The 15,408-nt window shown below is 41.7% G+C and overlaps 1 protein-coding gene and 1 long non-coding RNA gene across 5 annotated transcripts; one reads left to right on the top strand and one right to left on the bottom strand.

The window, feature by feature from the left end:
• The first annotated feature begins 4,387 nt into the window (after positions 1–4,387).
• On the top strand, positions 4,388–14,676 carry tpm4b (tropomyosin 4b). 4 transcript variants are annotated; one of them, XM_071490441.1, is made up of 9 exons: positions 4,388–4,955; positions 7,632–7,757; positions 11,412–11,545; positions 12,439–12,556; positions 12,648–12,718; positions 12,816–12,891; positions 13,257–13,319; positions 13,410–13,479; positions 14,327–14,676. In XM_071490441.1, the coding sequence occupies exons 1-9, from the start codon at positions 4,842–4,844 to the stop codon at positions 14,407–14,409; spliced, it is 855 nt and encodes a 284-aa protein (XP_071346542.1). In that variant the 5' UTR covers positions 4,388–4,841; the 3' UTR covers positions 14,410–14,676. The 4 variants fall into 4 exon arrangements, with proteins under 4 accessions (XP_071346542.1, XP_071346543.1, XP_071346545.1 ...); XM_071490442.1 differs by lacking the exon at positions 14,327–14,676 and adding an exon at positions 13,705–13,923 and having other exon boundaries at positions 4,533–4,955; XM_071490444.1 differs by lacking the exons at positions 4,388–4,955; positions 7,632–7,757; positions 14,327–14,676 and adding exons at positions 9,996–10,268; positions 13,705–13,923.
• LOC139628614 (uncharacterized) lies at positions 4,952–7,697 on the bottom strand. Its single transcript, XR_011692824.1, has 3 exons — positions 7,559–7,697; positions 6,678–6,777; positions 4,952–6,592 (listed from the first exon to the last, which is right to left on the bottom strand). It is a non-coding gene; the product is annotated as an uncharacterized lncRNA (long non-coding RNA).
• Positions 14,677–15,408: the final 732 nt, after the last annotated feature.

The following is a 15,408-nucleotide window of genomic DNA, read 5'->3' as shown; positions in this document are numbered from 1 at the left end:
TAAATTACATTCCTGACCAAAAATAACAAATGATGTTGATGTCAGCGAGTTGGGTGGTAGATTAAAAAAATCCAAAGATTAAATGGAGTGAGGGAACTAGAAATCTTTGCATTTCTAGTAATTTCAAACAATCTATTTTGCATTGATCTGATTCTTTCTGTCACAAACTGTGTATTTGTCCTGTAGCTTCCTCTGCTGGAGGAGTGGGTGATCTGCACTGATCTGTTTGTTTTTTTTTGTTTTTTTTAGGTAAAACTCTGCTTGCCACATGATGATCGCCACAAGATAGCACCATTTTCAACTGTTTAGGTATCTGATTGTTGCAACAGTGAGCAATAGTACCTCAAAATTAAATATGACATTACGTGATGAATAATCACTCCATTTATTATAGTTCCTTCACATTATGAATGTTTCCAAGAAAGAATTTCCCTTTTTAAAATTTATTTTGTCTTCCTGTGTCTCTTTTATTCCTACATGTGACTCTTCAGTGCAGTGCTGTCACTAGTGTCAACCCTCTGGTCTGTCAGCTAATCACATGCCCAAAGTAGACTTGGATGCCAGTGAGTCAAGCTACACTAAACAACACAAGTGCGTCATTCTACCCATATTTCATCATTAAACATCTCATTCCAAAACCGTGGACTTTCCTTAAGATTTGTGAGGTCAGGCACTGATGCTGGGTGATAAGACCTGGCTTGAAGTTGATGTTTCAGTTCATTCCAACCATTTGATGGGGTTGGAGTCAGGGCTCTGTTGCAGGCCAGTCAAGCTGCTGAGGAGGACCGCATCTTTATGGACCTGGCTTTGTATACAGGTGCGTTATCATGTTGAAATGAAAATTAATGAGCCTTTTATGAAACTGTTTAAAATGCTGTTTAAAATATAATTGTATTGTGCAGCATTAAATTGTTGCCTGGCTCAAACCACAAACAATATCCCCACGGGCCAAAAGTACACAAACAATGTGCCAAACAGTATGTGCATGTGGTATCTGCATACTTTTGGCCATCCGGCGAAGCTAATAACACACTGCCACGTCCGCACTTACACCAGCCGCTCATTATGAATTTCAGTTGTATTGTTCAAACAGTGGAAATGTGTGTGTCGCTCTCAATGAGGTTGTATTTGGATTTTCATTCAGCTGCATTGAAATTTCACTTCCATAAATACTCATGTGGCCCTGGCTCCAGCCTCTCTATACTTACACCTAATGCAGCCGATCATCCCTCCGACTATAACTGCTGATGTGCAAAAATTAAATGGCAGCCAAGCAGCAAATGCTGACTTCATCAGAGGTGAAAAGACTCCTGAAACATAAGTAGAAGTATTGCTGCATCATGTATCAAAAAATATACCACTTATTAATATGTCAGTGTATTAAATACACAAAGCTACTGGAGTAATTGTTGAGTAGTTACTGGCTTAGCATTAAAATAACTGAGGTCTGAAAGCCTGCTTGAGCACATTAACAGAAACAGCTGGTGCTTTTTAGCACTGTTCATTGTGACACAGCGACAGGGATGTGAGGTGATGAAAGATAAAGGTACAAGAGAACAGCTTGGTAATTTTTTGAGAGAAACACAGTGTGATCTGCATTGACATCTAATGAAGTTCAGTATAGAGCACACTAAAAACCAGACCTGTGGGTTAAAAAAAAAAAGACTACCATAACAGTCTTTTTCTGAAAGAACACCACCCTCCTTCGGCGTGAAAAGCCTTTCAGCGTTGGGCTTGTGCGAGACAACTGTGTCTCGTGGAAGTGACAGACCTCTGATCCCTTGGCTGGTAAGATGGAGTCTAGACATTGTCAGAAGTCATAGATACAACTGGGCTGACTTACAGAGCCAAATATAACAGATTGCTGCTTCCCTCAGCCACTTCCATACACTGTACACAGCATTTGTTTGTGGCACAGTGGTTGTGGATGGCTGCAGTTGTGTAGTAAATGGACATGTTTGTACAGAAGTCTCAGAGCTGAGCCAGGCTGACGTGTTTACTTTGGTTGAGGAATGGGCTTGTCTCGAGACTCTGACTCATACTTGACATATTTGAATAATCAAATGCACAGGTGTTACCACAGCAAACTTTTGTAATATCAGATGTTGATTATTGACTCCTCAGACTGACTACTGCACTAAATACAACACTTACTGTGTGTAAAATCGCTTACAGCCTTTTATCCAGTGTCAACATTTAAAACCCAACTGCACTATCAGTGTCCACATATGCCTTGCATGACATCAAGCACTTAAGGCTGCTATAAGTGTCTGGGTTTGTATTCTTCATAGACACTGCTCCACCATTCCCATGGCTTTGTAATTTATACTTAGCAGGACTTTCACTCAACTCCCAAGGCGATCCTGTGGCTTTTGGGGGAGTTTTTACCATACAAGGAGAAGAAGAGTTTAGCTCGGTTTCCTGTGGGAGGGTTCTGATTTCTCTCAGTTCACTCTGTCTCTATTTCTCTCTCCCTTGCCTCCTCTCTCTTTCTCTCTATGTTCTCCGCTCCTGGCTCTGCTCCAAACCCCCTCTCTGCTCACTATACAACCTGAACAAGTCAGACAAGAAACTTCCAAAATCAATATTTGTTATACTAAATGATTAGGATTGTTTCTAAGTAGTAACAAAATGTGCAGCCAGCATCCTGACGGACCAAATAAGGCCCGCAGTCGCTGCTCTTATCATTATGGGACATGATGTAAGCTTGTTTTAACCCCAGGATTTTAGAGCTATTAAACTGCCACCACTTTCATAAGCTTGAGCCAAAAAAGGCTCCAGTTTCCATCTCTTGTTGAAGAGAATACTTACAGTCCACTCAAAGTATCGCTGCTCACTTCATCTTGAACAGTAGAATAAAGATTTGTGGTTCTATGTCTCTGTCGGCATTTAATCTGTCAGATATCCTTTGGCTGATCTGACCTTTGAAAAAAAGGCGAAACACCAAGCTCAAAACAGTGTGTTTAAGGAGATCACAGTATTTACACTTCTGTCCACGCCCATGAATATAAAATGAAGCAGGGTTGCTTCTAACCTGATGCTTTTCTCAGCCAAATTCCTGTGAAAACCATAGTACATTTTTCATATTATCCAGTGAGATTTAAGATGATTTATTTTGCTTAAAAAGATGGATCCTTGTCTCATCAAATAAGGGAAATGTTGATCCTTCAGTTTACCTGGAAAAATTTAAATTCTCCTAATTTGGAGAAGCATGGTTTTCACTGAAACTGAAAGCCACAAGCTCCTCAAACTCAAAGTACCTGCTGAAAATATAGATCCTCAGGTTTGGTTTCAATTCACTCTGCACGAGCACAGCCAGGAAAATGCCTGTGCCAGCAGTAACAATAATCAAGGGGATGCATTTTGCAATGGTGGCAAAGCAAGATGAAAAAAAGAAGATGCATCTGCCCAAGTTTATCTTCAGGTGTCACTTAAATGGCCACTGTGGGCCTCACTGTTCTTTGACTTTCCTTGTAATCTTTATTTTTAGCTGGGGCATCTGGCACAGAGGAGCTGAGAGAAATCAGACAGGTCCATCAGTGTCGATGTCAGTACACACACACACACACACACACACACACACACACACACACACACACACACAAACACACAACGACAATTTCTATTTTACCACTAAATCATAAATAAAAAAATTAAAAACACAAATATCAGTGTCTGCTCTTTTTTGGTGATTGATTAAATTTTTTTCTCCTTTGCTTTTCTTCTCATTTGATGCTGATATAATCTTTCAAGTGCAGACACACTATACTAAAACAAGCCTGTAATCACAGCCTCGTCTCAAAAGCCTGGAGTCAATACCACACACGACCCACTTTCTGAACATCTCAGACATGCAGAAAATCATATTCCTGGAATCCATCAAAGTAAAACAAGTTGTATAACCCGGCAAACAATGTTTTTTTATATTGCGTGCCTCACAAATGACAGAAAACAGATCTAAATAAAGATCCATCAAACCAATAGTAATTAAGAGGATCTTAATTGCAGTAGACCTTTGGTTTACGTCTGTGCAGCTCGACTGTAAAACGCCGGCTGCCTGGTGTAGATCACATGCAGACAGCTCTTTCCCCCAAATTTTCTTTGGCTGGATCATTTTCCATACAGCCCTTTCTCATTCCACGGCAGAATGAAAACTATGTCCTTTCTAACCGACTCTGGTATTAACATCAATTTGAACATTCCTGAGTAAGAACACAGGCAAATAGATATGCAGCCCAAAGGGGGAAAAATTAACCTTCAGTAACTCAAATTACTAATGTGAACAATGTCCTTTTGATGTCTGAGTTCTGGATCATTCTCCCGCTTCCTATCTGCTACTCATCTCCTGCTCTGTCCAAAACAAAGAGGCCATGATCCAAATAAGGAGACAGGCTGGAAATTGCCAAAACATCTACACCACGCTGTTCCTCCAAGAGCTTTTGAGAGGTGAACTTTAAGGAGGGGGGGGGGGGGGGGGGGGGGGGGCGGCACAGCGAGTTGTAGAATAGCCGTGGCGGGGAGTGGCAGAAAGGGGTAAACGGTGGGAAAGGGCTGTCACTTGGGACTGGGGCTGTCTCCAAACCTCCAGTCAAATTTAAATCACACAGAGCTCTACCGACTCTCAGTTTGCATCCTCCTCTCCTCTCCTGTGCTCACTCGCTCCGAGCTCCCCTCCGCCTCCCTCCTCCTCTCTGCATCTGCCAGTTGCTCCACCGGTCAACCTTGTGAGGTCTCTTGTGAGGAGTTTTCCTCTGAACCTCTGCAACAGCTTCTTCGCCTGAAGAAATAAAAAAAAAACTTTTTTTTCCCTTTTTGCAAGACACTGAGACCCAGCTGTCACCATGGAGGCCATCAAGAAGAAGATGCAGATGCTGAAGTTGGACAAGGAGAATGCCATCGACAGGGCAGAGCAGGCTGAGTCTGACAAAAAGGCAGCGGAGGATAAATGCAAGCAGGTGAGCTGTGGATGATGGGTTTAACCACAGGATGGATGTGATGGACTGAAAGAGCAATTTGAGCTATCATATAACACTGATTGTACTGAATACAGAGTTAGTTGGCAAATAAATCAATATTATGATATATTGACTTTCATACATAAGGTAACATAAACTGTATTGATACCACACGTGGAAATTAAAGTGTTACAGCAGCAAAAGAAATACAAGAACAGATGCCTGGTAGAGTTTGCTTAAAAAGGACTAGAATACGTAGTATACATAATACACATACATTAGGGATACATCATGTACATTATGAGCAAATACTGTGTAATACGATATACATTTATACATTTACATAAAAAAATAAAAGATAATAAATGCTATCTATAATACAAAATATATTAATATCTATAGGAGAGTTACTGCAACAATATAGTTATGTTACATATGTACAAATAAATTAATTTAAGCAAATATGTAACAATAACAACATTTGTTATTGAAGTTTTTGTGTGGCGTGCTGCATAACAATGGAACATCAACTGGATTATTATATATGTGATTTTGTGGAAATGTATCAAATCATTATATCAAAAAAAATTCCTAATAATGCTGTGACATTGATTTCAATCACATCACACAACTGTATCTGGAGCAGGAAAACAAACATTAAAGTTATTGTGTAGTTGCTGTAAATTTAATTTGCTATTAATATATGAAATCAACATATAGGTGTTCTTTAAAATCTGGTCTCAAATGAAAAAAATGCTTCACCAACTGTAAACTGCAGATGGGCTCAACATAAAATCTCAAGCATTTTCCTATAGCACCAAATGCTGAATAACAGAGAGCAGCTGATGCTGAGCCACAGGGCCTGGTCTTGAACTGGGCAGGGGAGGGTGGAGGATGTCCCCAGGGAAGCACACAAAGGCTGGCAGAGTGACGGCTGCTGGACAAATTATCAACAGTCAACCAGAGGGATTGTTTAAAGAAGCCAGGATAGTGCTGCAAGAGTTCAAACACACCATCTATAGTAAAGCAGCTGTTGCTCTGACCCTAGAGGACTGCGTTACCCAGTATCCCTTTCTGTAAGTCTGAGCAATATCAAAGAAACCTCACGAATTCCAAATATCTGCACAGCCATATTTGGTACTGCGGTGCTAGAGCCTCAGACGGCTCGATATTTTGAGGGCTAACTTAATGATAGTATACTAATACCAATTCATACCAGCAAAGTAGAATCTGGAGATGTAATAGGAGATTTGAGGTTTCTAAATAGACGCAATTATCACGCAGTGGGAGGTGACGTCGTCATCACGGCGGTGCGAGAGGAATGCTAGAGAGCAGGGAGTTGAGGAGGCTTGCACAAAGCCAGGATCTACATTGAAGCAAGCGGAAAGAATCCTCTCCTCGGTGGCTAATGCCCTAATCATGCCCGCAGAGAGCACGAGGACTGACAGTTGTCATTGGCACTGCACATATGTCTTTCACATCAAGGAACAGTCAGCATGAAATCCTAGAAGATTATGCAGAGCTCCTTAGTTTGTTTGGATGGCAGGGATATATCAGCAGCGCTGAGAGATGCTTTCTTTGCTATTCTTGGCACGATGAGATGAACATCAGAGTGCAGTTAGGGCTGACGGTAGGCACTGAAAATACACAAAACTGAGTATCAACATACAACACACACAACATCAGGCACAGACTCCAGCAGTAAATAAAAGATCGGCTCACCCAAATCAGCAGCAGTGTGTCTTTTCAGAAACGATGTCCCACTTACTCTGGATGGCCCACAGACCTCATGATGAACAGCTTACTTTGAAATGACTTTCAGCTGCAGGAATAGTCCTGATGAATACTTTTGACAGTGTATTCTGTTAATTATCAAAGGTAACAGCAACACCTCCTTGAACTTTTAGCCATGCTCGCCATGTCGCTGTAGGGATGGCAATGTCAGTCAACTTAGGTCCAGACTGAAATGGCTCACAAACTATTGGACAGATTGCCATGAAATTGTACACAGACATTCAAGGTCCCCAGAGGATGAACTGTAATAGCTTTGGTCATGCTGTAACTTCATTTAGTGCCTTCATCAGGTCAAATTTTAAATTAGTCAAATATTTTAGGTTTTGACCAAATACCTGCAAAAGGAATGATATTAGACATTATCCCTGCTTAACCATGAACATGTTAGCATTGGCAGTGTGAGCGTGTTAGCACGTCAACCTTAGCATTTAGCCGAAAGCACCACTGTGCAGCCTCAAAGATCCACTGGCATGTCTGTAAACTCTCACTTAAGTGTAATTGTTAACGGCTGTGATGCTCCAGACAAAGGTTCATTCACTTCCAATGTATCTGTGTGGAAAATAAAACCAAAACTATCTGTGAGGTTTTATGCCAGTATAAATGAGTCAGAACACCCAGGCAGGCACCTGAGTGCCTCTGGGTATTGACCAGGTTCCCTTAACTTGTTATGATCCAATCTAAAAACATTAGCTGACGAGAATTTCCACTTTCTTTTTAATAGTCTTCACATGTCTGGAATAAATCAAGAATAATCACAAAAACAGTTGTTCTGCAAAGCAATAGATCTGATATCCTCCATTCATACTTACATTTAAGCAGCAAAAACTTGGTTTGGTTTTTCTGTGCCCTGTCTAACTCTTTGTCTTCATAACTGTCTTTCAGATGGAGGATGAGCTGCTGGCTCTGCAGAAGAAACTGAAGGGAACAGAGGACGAGCTGGACAAGTACTCGGAGGCCCTGAAGGATGCTCAGGAGAAACTGGAACTGTCGGAGAAGAAGGCCACAGATGTGAGTTTACCACAAAGACGCCATCTGAAACACATTATCCACGTTACAGTGGAACACCACAACAACGTCTAAGTTTTGGTTCTTATAAAGTATCAATATCCACTCTTTCAGATGGACTGAACTAAATGTGGCCCCAGTGACTGAAAAAGTCTGTGATAGCAGCAGATTCAGGTTTCAGTCAGTTTCCATCAAATTAGTGAAGAGAATGACTGAAGTCAGCACCTACTGCCCTCAGTCTGAGCATCGCTCTTAGTGCTTACTCTCCCAGAAATGGCCGTGTCTGGACTCGCCCCAGTGGTATAGTTTAGTTGTTTTTAGAGTGATGGAAGTAGAGTGATTAAAACACTGTCATCAGAAAATATAGTATCTAAAATGAAAATGATTGTCCAGTTGTCCTCAAGGAAACTGAGGGCATACTCTTTAAAAGGTTTGCCATGAAACTGAATTTAAAAAAATCCCTTTTTGTGCATTAAACGCAGTCAGGTACCACACAGTAGCTATGTCAGAAATAGTTCAAGCTGAACTCCTACTTTCACGCTGCGACCCAGCACCTCCTGATCAAACCTGCTGAAAGAGACCAACAACCATGAAGTCAATCTTTAAAAGACTCATTTGTATCTTCTAACCGAGATAGTGTTGAGAATCACTGAGTTATTGGTGGCTCACTTAGTTCTGGAGCTATTTCTCAAGCACAGACAAAACTTGGCCGGCCTGTAGCCGAGCAGGAATCCCAGGAATGCAGCTTAAGCAAACAGAGAACCCCACGCTGCAGTGTCTAATGAAATCAATGCTCTGGTCTTTTTTGGGGGTGGAGATATTACACACACCTCAGTCTGGACTTACAGTACATACTTTATAAATGAAATTAAATCGTTAACCTTTGCAGAGGGTCTACTTCATTTATGATCTTCCTTTTGCAGTAATATCTTGTTGACCTGAAAAAGATAAGATCATCATCGATATAACACCAGAAAAACATGGCAACTCTCATTTTTTATCTTTCTGTTTTTTAGGAAGATGAATTATCTCGCTGCACATATTATCATCGTTCCTATAATTATTTTTTATCACTGGTTAATCTTCTCATTATTTTCTCAGTGAACTATTCTCTTCATTAATTCTTTGGTCCACAAATGTTCAATGTGATATCTTCCAACTATTTCTGTCTGACTTCAAAGAAGTCAGATTTTCAGTTTCCCGTAACAAAAGACGAAGAGAAGCAGCACAGTCTCACAGCTGAGGAGCTTGAACCAGTAAATGTTTGGCGTTATGCTTGAAATAATCATTAAAGAGATCAACCGATTATCAAAACAGTCGATTAATTTTCTAATAATCGACTAATGACTTCAGCTCTAACTAAAATCAAACGGAATATGTGGCATCAAATGAAAGCCCTAGCTCTAAAACTACCAGTGAAAGCAGCAGGGGAGATAAAGACCCCAAAGGTCAAAGGTCAGAAAACAAACGACTTCAGCCTCAGATGACCCACATCATATGGCCACAGGTCTGCTTTTTGCAGGTCTATCCACCACTTCTTCTTCCTCTACAGTGTTTCACACCGCTAATGTGGGATGCTGATTCGTACAAACGGGACACCAGGACAGAGAGAGTATAAACCCAGGCTCTGCCCTGAAAAGTGGGGAGGAGGAGGAGGCTGAAGGAATGTGTCGCCCCCCGATGGCTGCAGGTCATGTCTGCAACCAAATCAATTTACATTCCATGCCCCTGCAGGTCAACAACCCCTGTTGAAGAGGATTATTACCGCCCCACCCCACCACTGACTCTCCCTCCCTCCCTCCATTGTAAAAGTAAATCTTTGACCTTTTATTTCCATTTAGTCTCTCTCTCTCTCTCTTTCACACACACACACACACACACTTTTACTTTCCTTCTCTTATCCTCCTCTCTCGTCCACACCACCACATCCATTCACATCAGGGGTGATTCATTCCTCTGAATCAGATACGATGATTCAGGCCTGATCTCAACCCTGCTCCCAGAAATGCAGCCTAAGCAACACCTTACATTTGCCATATAAGTCCACAATAGAAAACCCAGACTCACACACACACACACACACACATTGCACACCTCTTTTGTGGAGGAAAACAGCAGTCCCTTCCCCTCCTAAATCCTGTGATGTCATCTGAGACAGGCTTCTTCACAGGATTGGAGGATCTCGCCATAAATTTCCTGAAAACTCCCCCCCCTCCCCTCCACCACCACCACCACCACCACCACCCATCCCAACACTGCACGTCCCTGATTTCCTGCCCGAGAGAGAGAGAGAGAGAAAAAAAGAAGTTTTCAGCGCAACTTTGACGCAAACTTGTGAAGACACAGCCGCTCGGTCCGGGCTGCCTGCTCCGCTTTTGAGGAAACAAAGAAATCGAGACCATGGAGGCGGTGAAGAAGAAAATCCAAACACTCCAGCAACAAGTTGATGAGGCAGAGGATCGAGCTCTGGCGGTACAAAGGGAGCTGGACACTGAGCGGGAGCTGCGCGAAAAAGTGAGATTCATCCTCATTTGTCCGATCTAAGCTGCATTTTGTGTTTGATTCAATCCCCACATGCCTGTGGAGCATCTCTACCGAGGGCTGTGGAGAGTTTGAGCCAGGGCTGGTCTGCAGGCAGCGATTATAATACTTACATAACGCTCCTGTCGGATTTTTACACTTTCCCTGCGAATCCCGACGGCAAATGTGTCATTTTTAACTTCTAATGTTTCCGGATGGTCGTTTTTAGAGGCTTATGGGAAGTTGAGGCATGATTGTAGGGACATTCCTTCTCAGACTTTTGTTCGGCTGCGTTATCTAACGTCCACCCGCCCCACATCCGACAAAACACGATCACATAACCCGTTAAATATTAATATAATGTTTTCCAATGGTGGATTTCTTTCCCTGTTACGGGTTGAGACACCTGGTCAATGGTTTGTTCCTGTTCTCGCACTTTGAGCTTTTTTTTTTTTTTTTGACTGAATGAAACCTAAATGAAGCTGGGTGCTGTAATCCTTCCTCCTCCTCCTCCTCCTCCTCCTCCTCCTCCATACAGGAAGAACAGAGCACTCATGGTGTGTCTGTCCCACAGGAAACATTTTGACAAGAAACAATCTGTAAAAGTTTACAGTCCAAAAGTCCATTCAGCTGCAGTACTTCGGTCAATGTCAGGGTTAAGTCTGTTGTCCTACATACATCAGCATGTTTTCACAGTGTCTGGTCAAGCTGCAAAGTCCAGAGCTCGTCATTGTTAAGAGCGATAATTGGTTGCACTCAGGAAATCTGACTGACTGCACAGTAGGGAAAAGACACCAGGAACAGAAGCATGCCCAGAAAGGATTGTGATGGATTCCAGAAAATGAATAGGTATAATTAAATAACTATCAGCTCATTATACTTAGACTGTTTGATAGCAGGAAATGAGTATACATGAACTGATTACACCGAACCATATCTGGTATGAATGAGACTTTGCATCCAAAACCAAAAGCCAATGATTTTGTATTATACACCCAGCTCTGAGTGTGCAGCTGTGGCCATCATAAACAGCCTCTCCTCTCGAGGCGGCGGCAGCAGCAGCAGCAGCATGTTTCCTGGCTGACCTTTGACCTGTGACCTCTCTCTGTGCACGTTTCTGTCTCTGTGTTGCTGTAGGCCGAGGGCGATGTGGCATCCTTGAACCGCAGGATCCAGCTGGTGGAGGAGGAGCTGGACCGTGCTCAGGAGAGACTGGCCACGGCCCTGCAGAAACTGGAGGAGGCCGAGAAGGCTGCAGATGAGAGCGAAAGGTGACAACACTACACAGCACAGGCTTCACTTGAGGTCATGATGCTGAATGCAGCAGTAGAGTAGGTTCATAGTCACAGGTCATTGTCACCATAATGAAAATCAGTCTGAGCTATACTGTATAAGAGAGGAGAATGGTGGCCTTGAGGCTGTGGAAGCCATAAATCCAGGTTTTGAGATATTTAGTTTGATGTTTTATCATTTTGTCCCTGTCAGAGAACTACAGCATCCACAATTACTAAAGCAGCTTCCACCAATCAGAGATATTGCTGGCGCTATGCTGATGTTCACTTTAACTGGACTTTGCACAGCAAAGTGTACATAAACAAATTTCATTTTTATTATTTCATTCAAAGGGACCCACTGTGTGTGTTAGTGTTGTTGGATTGTCTAAAATCTGTGTTTTGATAGGCTGGGAGAAGGGAAGTAGAGCCTCATTGGATACATGTGTGTTAAAAGACATTGTATGCAGTGTTAGCTTTTCTCATGTTTCTTTTCCTGTACTGTGAATAAAGGCATCACTGAAATGTCTACGGACCAAAAGGGAAATGTCTCTCCTCACACTGGGCCGCTGATAAAGTTCTCAGATGTATTTTCCTCGTGTAGAGCAGAGACGTTTGCAGAGCTGTTAGTTCTGAAAATATTTACTTTTCCATGACAAATTACAAATTCAAAGCTTATGTTGAGCAGCAGCCACAAACAACACAGAAACCCATGGATAATTAAACAAAAATTACACGAATGACACAAAAACCCACAAGCATCTTCACAATATTCGAACTGAAGCGCTGACTGAAGTCACCTCCAGCTGACGTTAAGCGTCTGGCACTGCTTCAGGAATGTCAGGAACGCTGTGGTCCTGTTGAACTCAAGGCTGTGTGTCTCTCATCTTTAGAGGCATGAAGGTTATTGAGAACAGAGCCATGAAAGACGAGGAGAAGATGGAGATTCAGGAGATGCAGCTCAAAGAAGCCAAACACATCGCTGAGGAGGCCGACCGCAAATACGAGGAGGTGCGGGCACGGGGATCACGTCTCAGCTGATGTTCAGTTTTCAGTTGTGTTGAGCAGGGGATGACTTTTTTTTTGTCTTTTTTAATGTCAGGTTGCCCGTAAGCTGGTGATCCTGGAGGGTGAGCTGGAGAGAGCAGAAGAGAGGGCAGAGATTGCAGAGCTGTAAGCACCGATACGCATGTGCACGCTTTTGCAGACATGTTCAAATTCATAAACACTCACTTAAAACAATATTTAATGCTTTGCTCTGTTCATGCAGGAAATGCGGTGACCTGGAGGAAGAGCTCAAGAACGTCACCAACAACCTCAAGTCGCTAGAGGCTCAGTCTGATAAGGTTAGTGCTCTGTTTGATGGCGGACTTTCTTCTTTATCAGCTTCTTCCTCGACCCTCAAAACAACTTCACACATTAACACTTACAGCTGTGTGTTTCAGCTCAGCTCTTCCTCTGGATTTGATAAAAGTAGAGAAAAGTGATAACCACTCACTTTTCCAGTCTGTCAGTCCCCATCTAGTCAAAAATAAGCTTCAAAAACTGTAAAACTCTTGTCCTACTTTCTTAAAAAGAGGCAAACGTCTCAATTGCATGCATATTTATATCATTTATAACCCAAATGTTGAGCATGAAAATGTGGAATAATGAGTAAAAACACTGAGGTATTTATAGTTTTAACAACGAAATGATTCCTCTGTCCCCACAGTACTCTGAGAAGGAGGACAAATATGAGGAGGAGATCAAAGTCCTGAATGACAGGCTGAAGGAGGTAAGATCATGTCTGCTCAAGCTGTATTCTCAGAGGGAAGCTAAGCTGTATCTGGAAGATTAATGTGTTTTTTGTTGTTTTTTTTTAAAGGCGGAGACCCGTGCAGAGTTCGCAGAGAGGACAGTGGCTAAGCTGGAAAAGACCATAGATGACTTAGAAGGTACGCTTCATTTCAATCCTTCTTTTCAATCCTGCAATGAACTGCTATGTTTCTTCACTCAACCTTTGTTCAAATCTTCAGTATTCCTAATTTCCTTCATTTTTTTCCCCTTGGTTTCTCTCCTTTTTTTTTTATCCTCCTCATTTCCCTCCTGTGGTCTGCGCCATTCTGCATTTCCCTCTGAAACCTCCTCCACCTGCTTTCTGTCTGCCCGCTCACCTGCAGACGAACTGTACACTCAGAAGCTGAAATACAAGGCTATCAGTGAGGAGCTGGATCATGCCCTCAATGATATGAACACCTTGTAAACTTCGCATTTAGCTCGTGATGTTTTCACTTTACCTTTGTGCCTGATTGGAAACACCTTGTTTCTTCTTTTCTCCCTTTGCTCTCACTCCTCCTCGCTGCTTCGAAGTAAAACTCAATAAAGATGTTTCTATTTTATTCTGTCTTCAGTCTTTTCAATTACACTTGCTTTCTACCACTCTGCAGCTGGAAGTTTCCTCATTTAAGGCTCTAAGGTGTATAACGCTTTGTGCCATCGCTATACAGTCACTTATACAGTTTTTAAATAAATACAGTACCAGTCAGAAGTTTGGACACACTTTATCGTTCTGGAAAGTGTATTTAACATTTGACTGGTACTTTAGTTTCTATAATAATTTGCCAAAACAGAAAGGCTACAATTTGTAGGTTTACACACTGTATACAAGTAAATTCCTTTTACTTTGTCTTAGCTAAAATGAACAACATTTTATCAGCTTGCGTATTGTACTTCTGTCAAGAAGTGATCTGTAAACAAACAAAGCCGGTACATTTTACATCTGCTGCTGCTCTTTTATTCCAGAGAACCTATCGCATGCGAAAGAGGAAAACGTAGGAATGCACCAAGTCCTGGACCAAACACTGCAGGAGCTAAGTAGCTTGTAAAAGCCCAAGAAGAACATCAAACTATAAAAAAAAAAAAAAAACAAACATTTGTTTTATAAAAAATATTTTCTACATGCCATCCAGTCTCTGTAATTTCACTCTTATCCCTGGTTGTTAAAACACGTGTACCCCTTTTATATATTTATGTTTCCCTTGTTTCTTTCCCTTTTTTTTAAAATGGTTTTGGGTCCATATGATTTCAGTATCCTTGCTGGAAATTTTGTAAGACCAAACGCTGAGCACAAATAAAACTGATGATGATGATGATGATGCTGAAGTGAAGTTTTGTGTGTTGGCTGTCTGTGTGTGAGCAGTTCCACATATGTGTTTTTCTGTGTCCTTCAGGCAATCCCAACACACAGAACTGTAAGAGGAGAGAGAGCTCACCCTGTAGTTTACGTGTGCTGACATGCAGAGCGGTTTCTGTGTGCTTTGCTAAGACAGTGAATCCCTCAAACACAGAGCTGGAGACACCGTTCTGCCGCTGGCGCTTTGTTTCCACACAGTATTTATGTTTCCAGTCCAGCCTTTATATGCAAGTGACAATTCACCCTCAGTATTAAGGCCAGCGGTCAAATGACTTATCTCCACCCAGGATTACTGTTCAAGATTATGTTATCAGAAAGTGCAAAGTGTGGATATCAGTGAAGACTTTTTGTCAACTATTGGTGAAAAAAAAAATGTGTTTTCTTCACACGCAAGCACTACATAAGGAATAATCCCTACTAATCCATAGTAACTCAATAATAACAATACTACTATATAATAATAATACTACTAATAATAATAACTTAAGTATCTCCATGACAACTGAACATCATCACAGTTGCTGAGGAGGTGAGTATGAACCTTGTGTCCTGTGTTATAAGTCATAAACAGGTGGAACCGTCTAATATCTGCACAAGTGTAAAGCGGCATAAAGATGGAAAGTATTAAAATACAAGCACTGTGGTAGTTTAGGCTACTTGACCACACCAGCTCATAATTTAGCACCATTGC

Source organism: Trachinotus anak, unplaced genomic scaffold (assembly GCF_046630095.1).
Source record: "Trachinotus anak isolate AG129_WGS33_773 ecotype Australia unplaced genomic scaffold, CSIRO_AGI_Tana_v1 ptg000012l, whole genome shotgun sequence".
Taxonomy (NCBI): domain Eukaryota; kingdom Metazoa; phylum Chordata; class Actinopteri; order Carangiformes; family Carangidae; genus Trachinotus; species Trachinotus anak.
Note: the sequence above shows the minus strand (reverse complement) of the source record. Positions and strands in the feature narration are given on the sequence as shown.

Coding starts and splice junctions, on each gene's coding strand:
- tpm4b (XM_071490441.1), top strand. CDS start 4,842: ATGGAGGCCATCAAGAAGAAGATGCAGATGCTGAAGTTGGACAAGGAG. Junction 11,546..12,438: donor GCTGCAGATGAGAGCGAAAG/GTGACAACACTA, acceptor TCTCATCTTTAG/AGGCATGAAGGTTATTGAGA. Junction 12,892..13,256: donor TAGAGGCTCAGTCTGATAAG/GTTAGTGCTCTG, acceptor CTGTCCCCACAG/TACTCTGAGAAGGAGGACAA.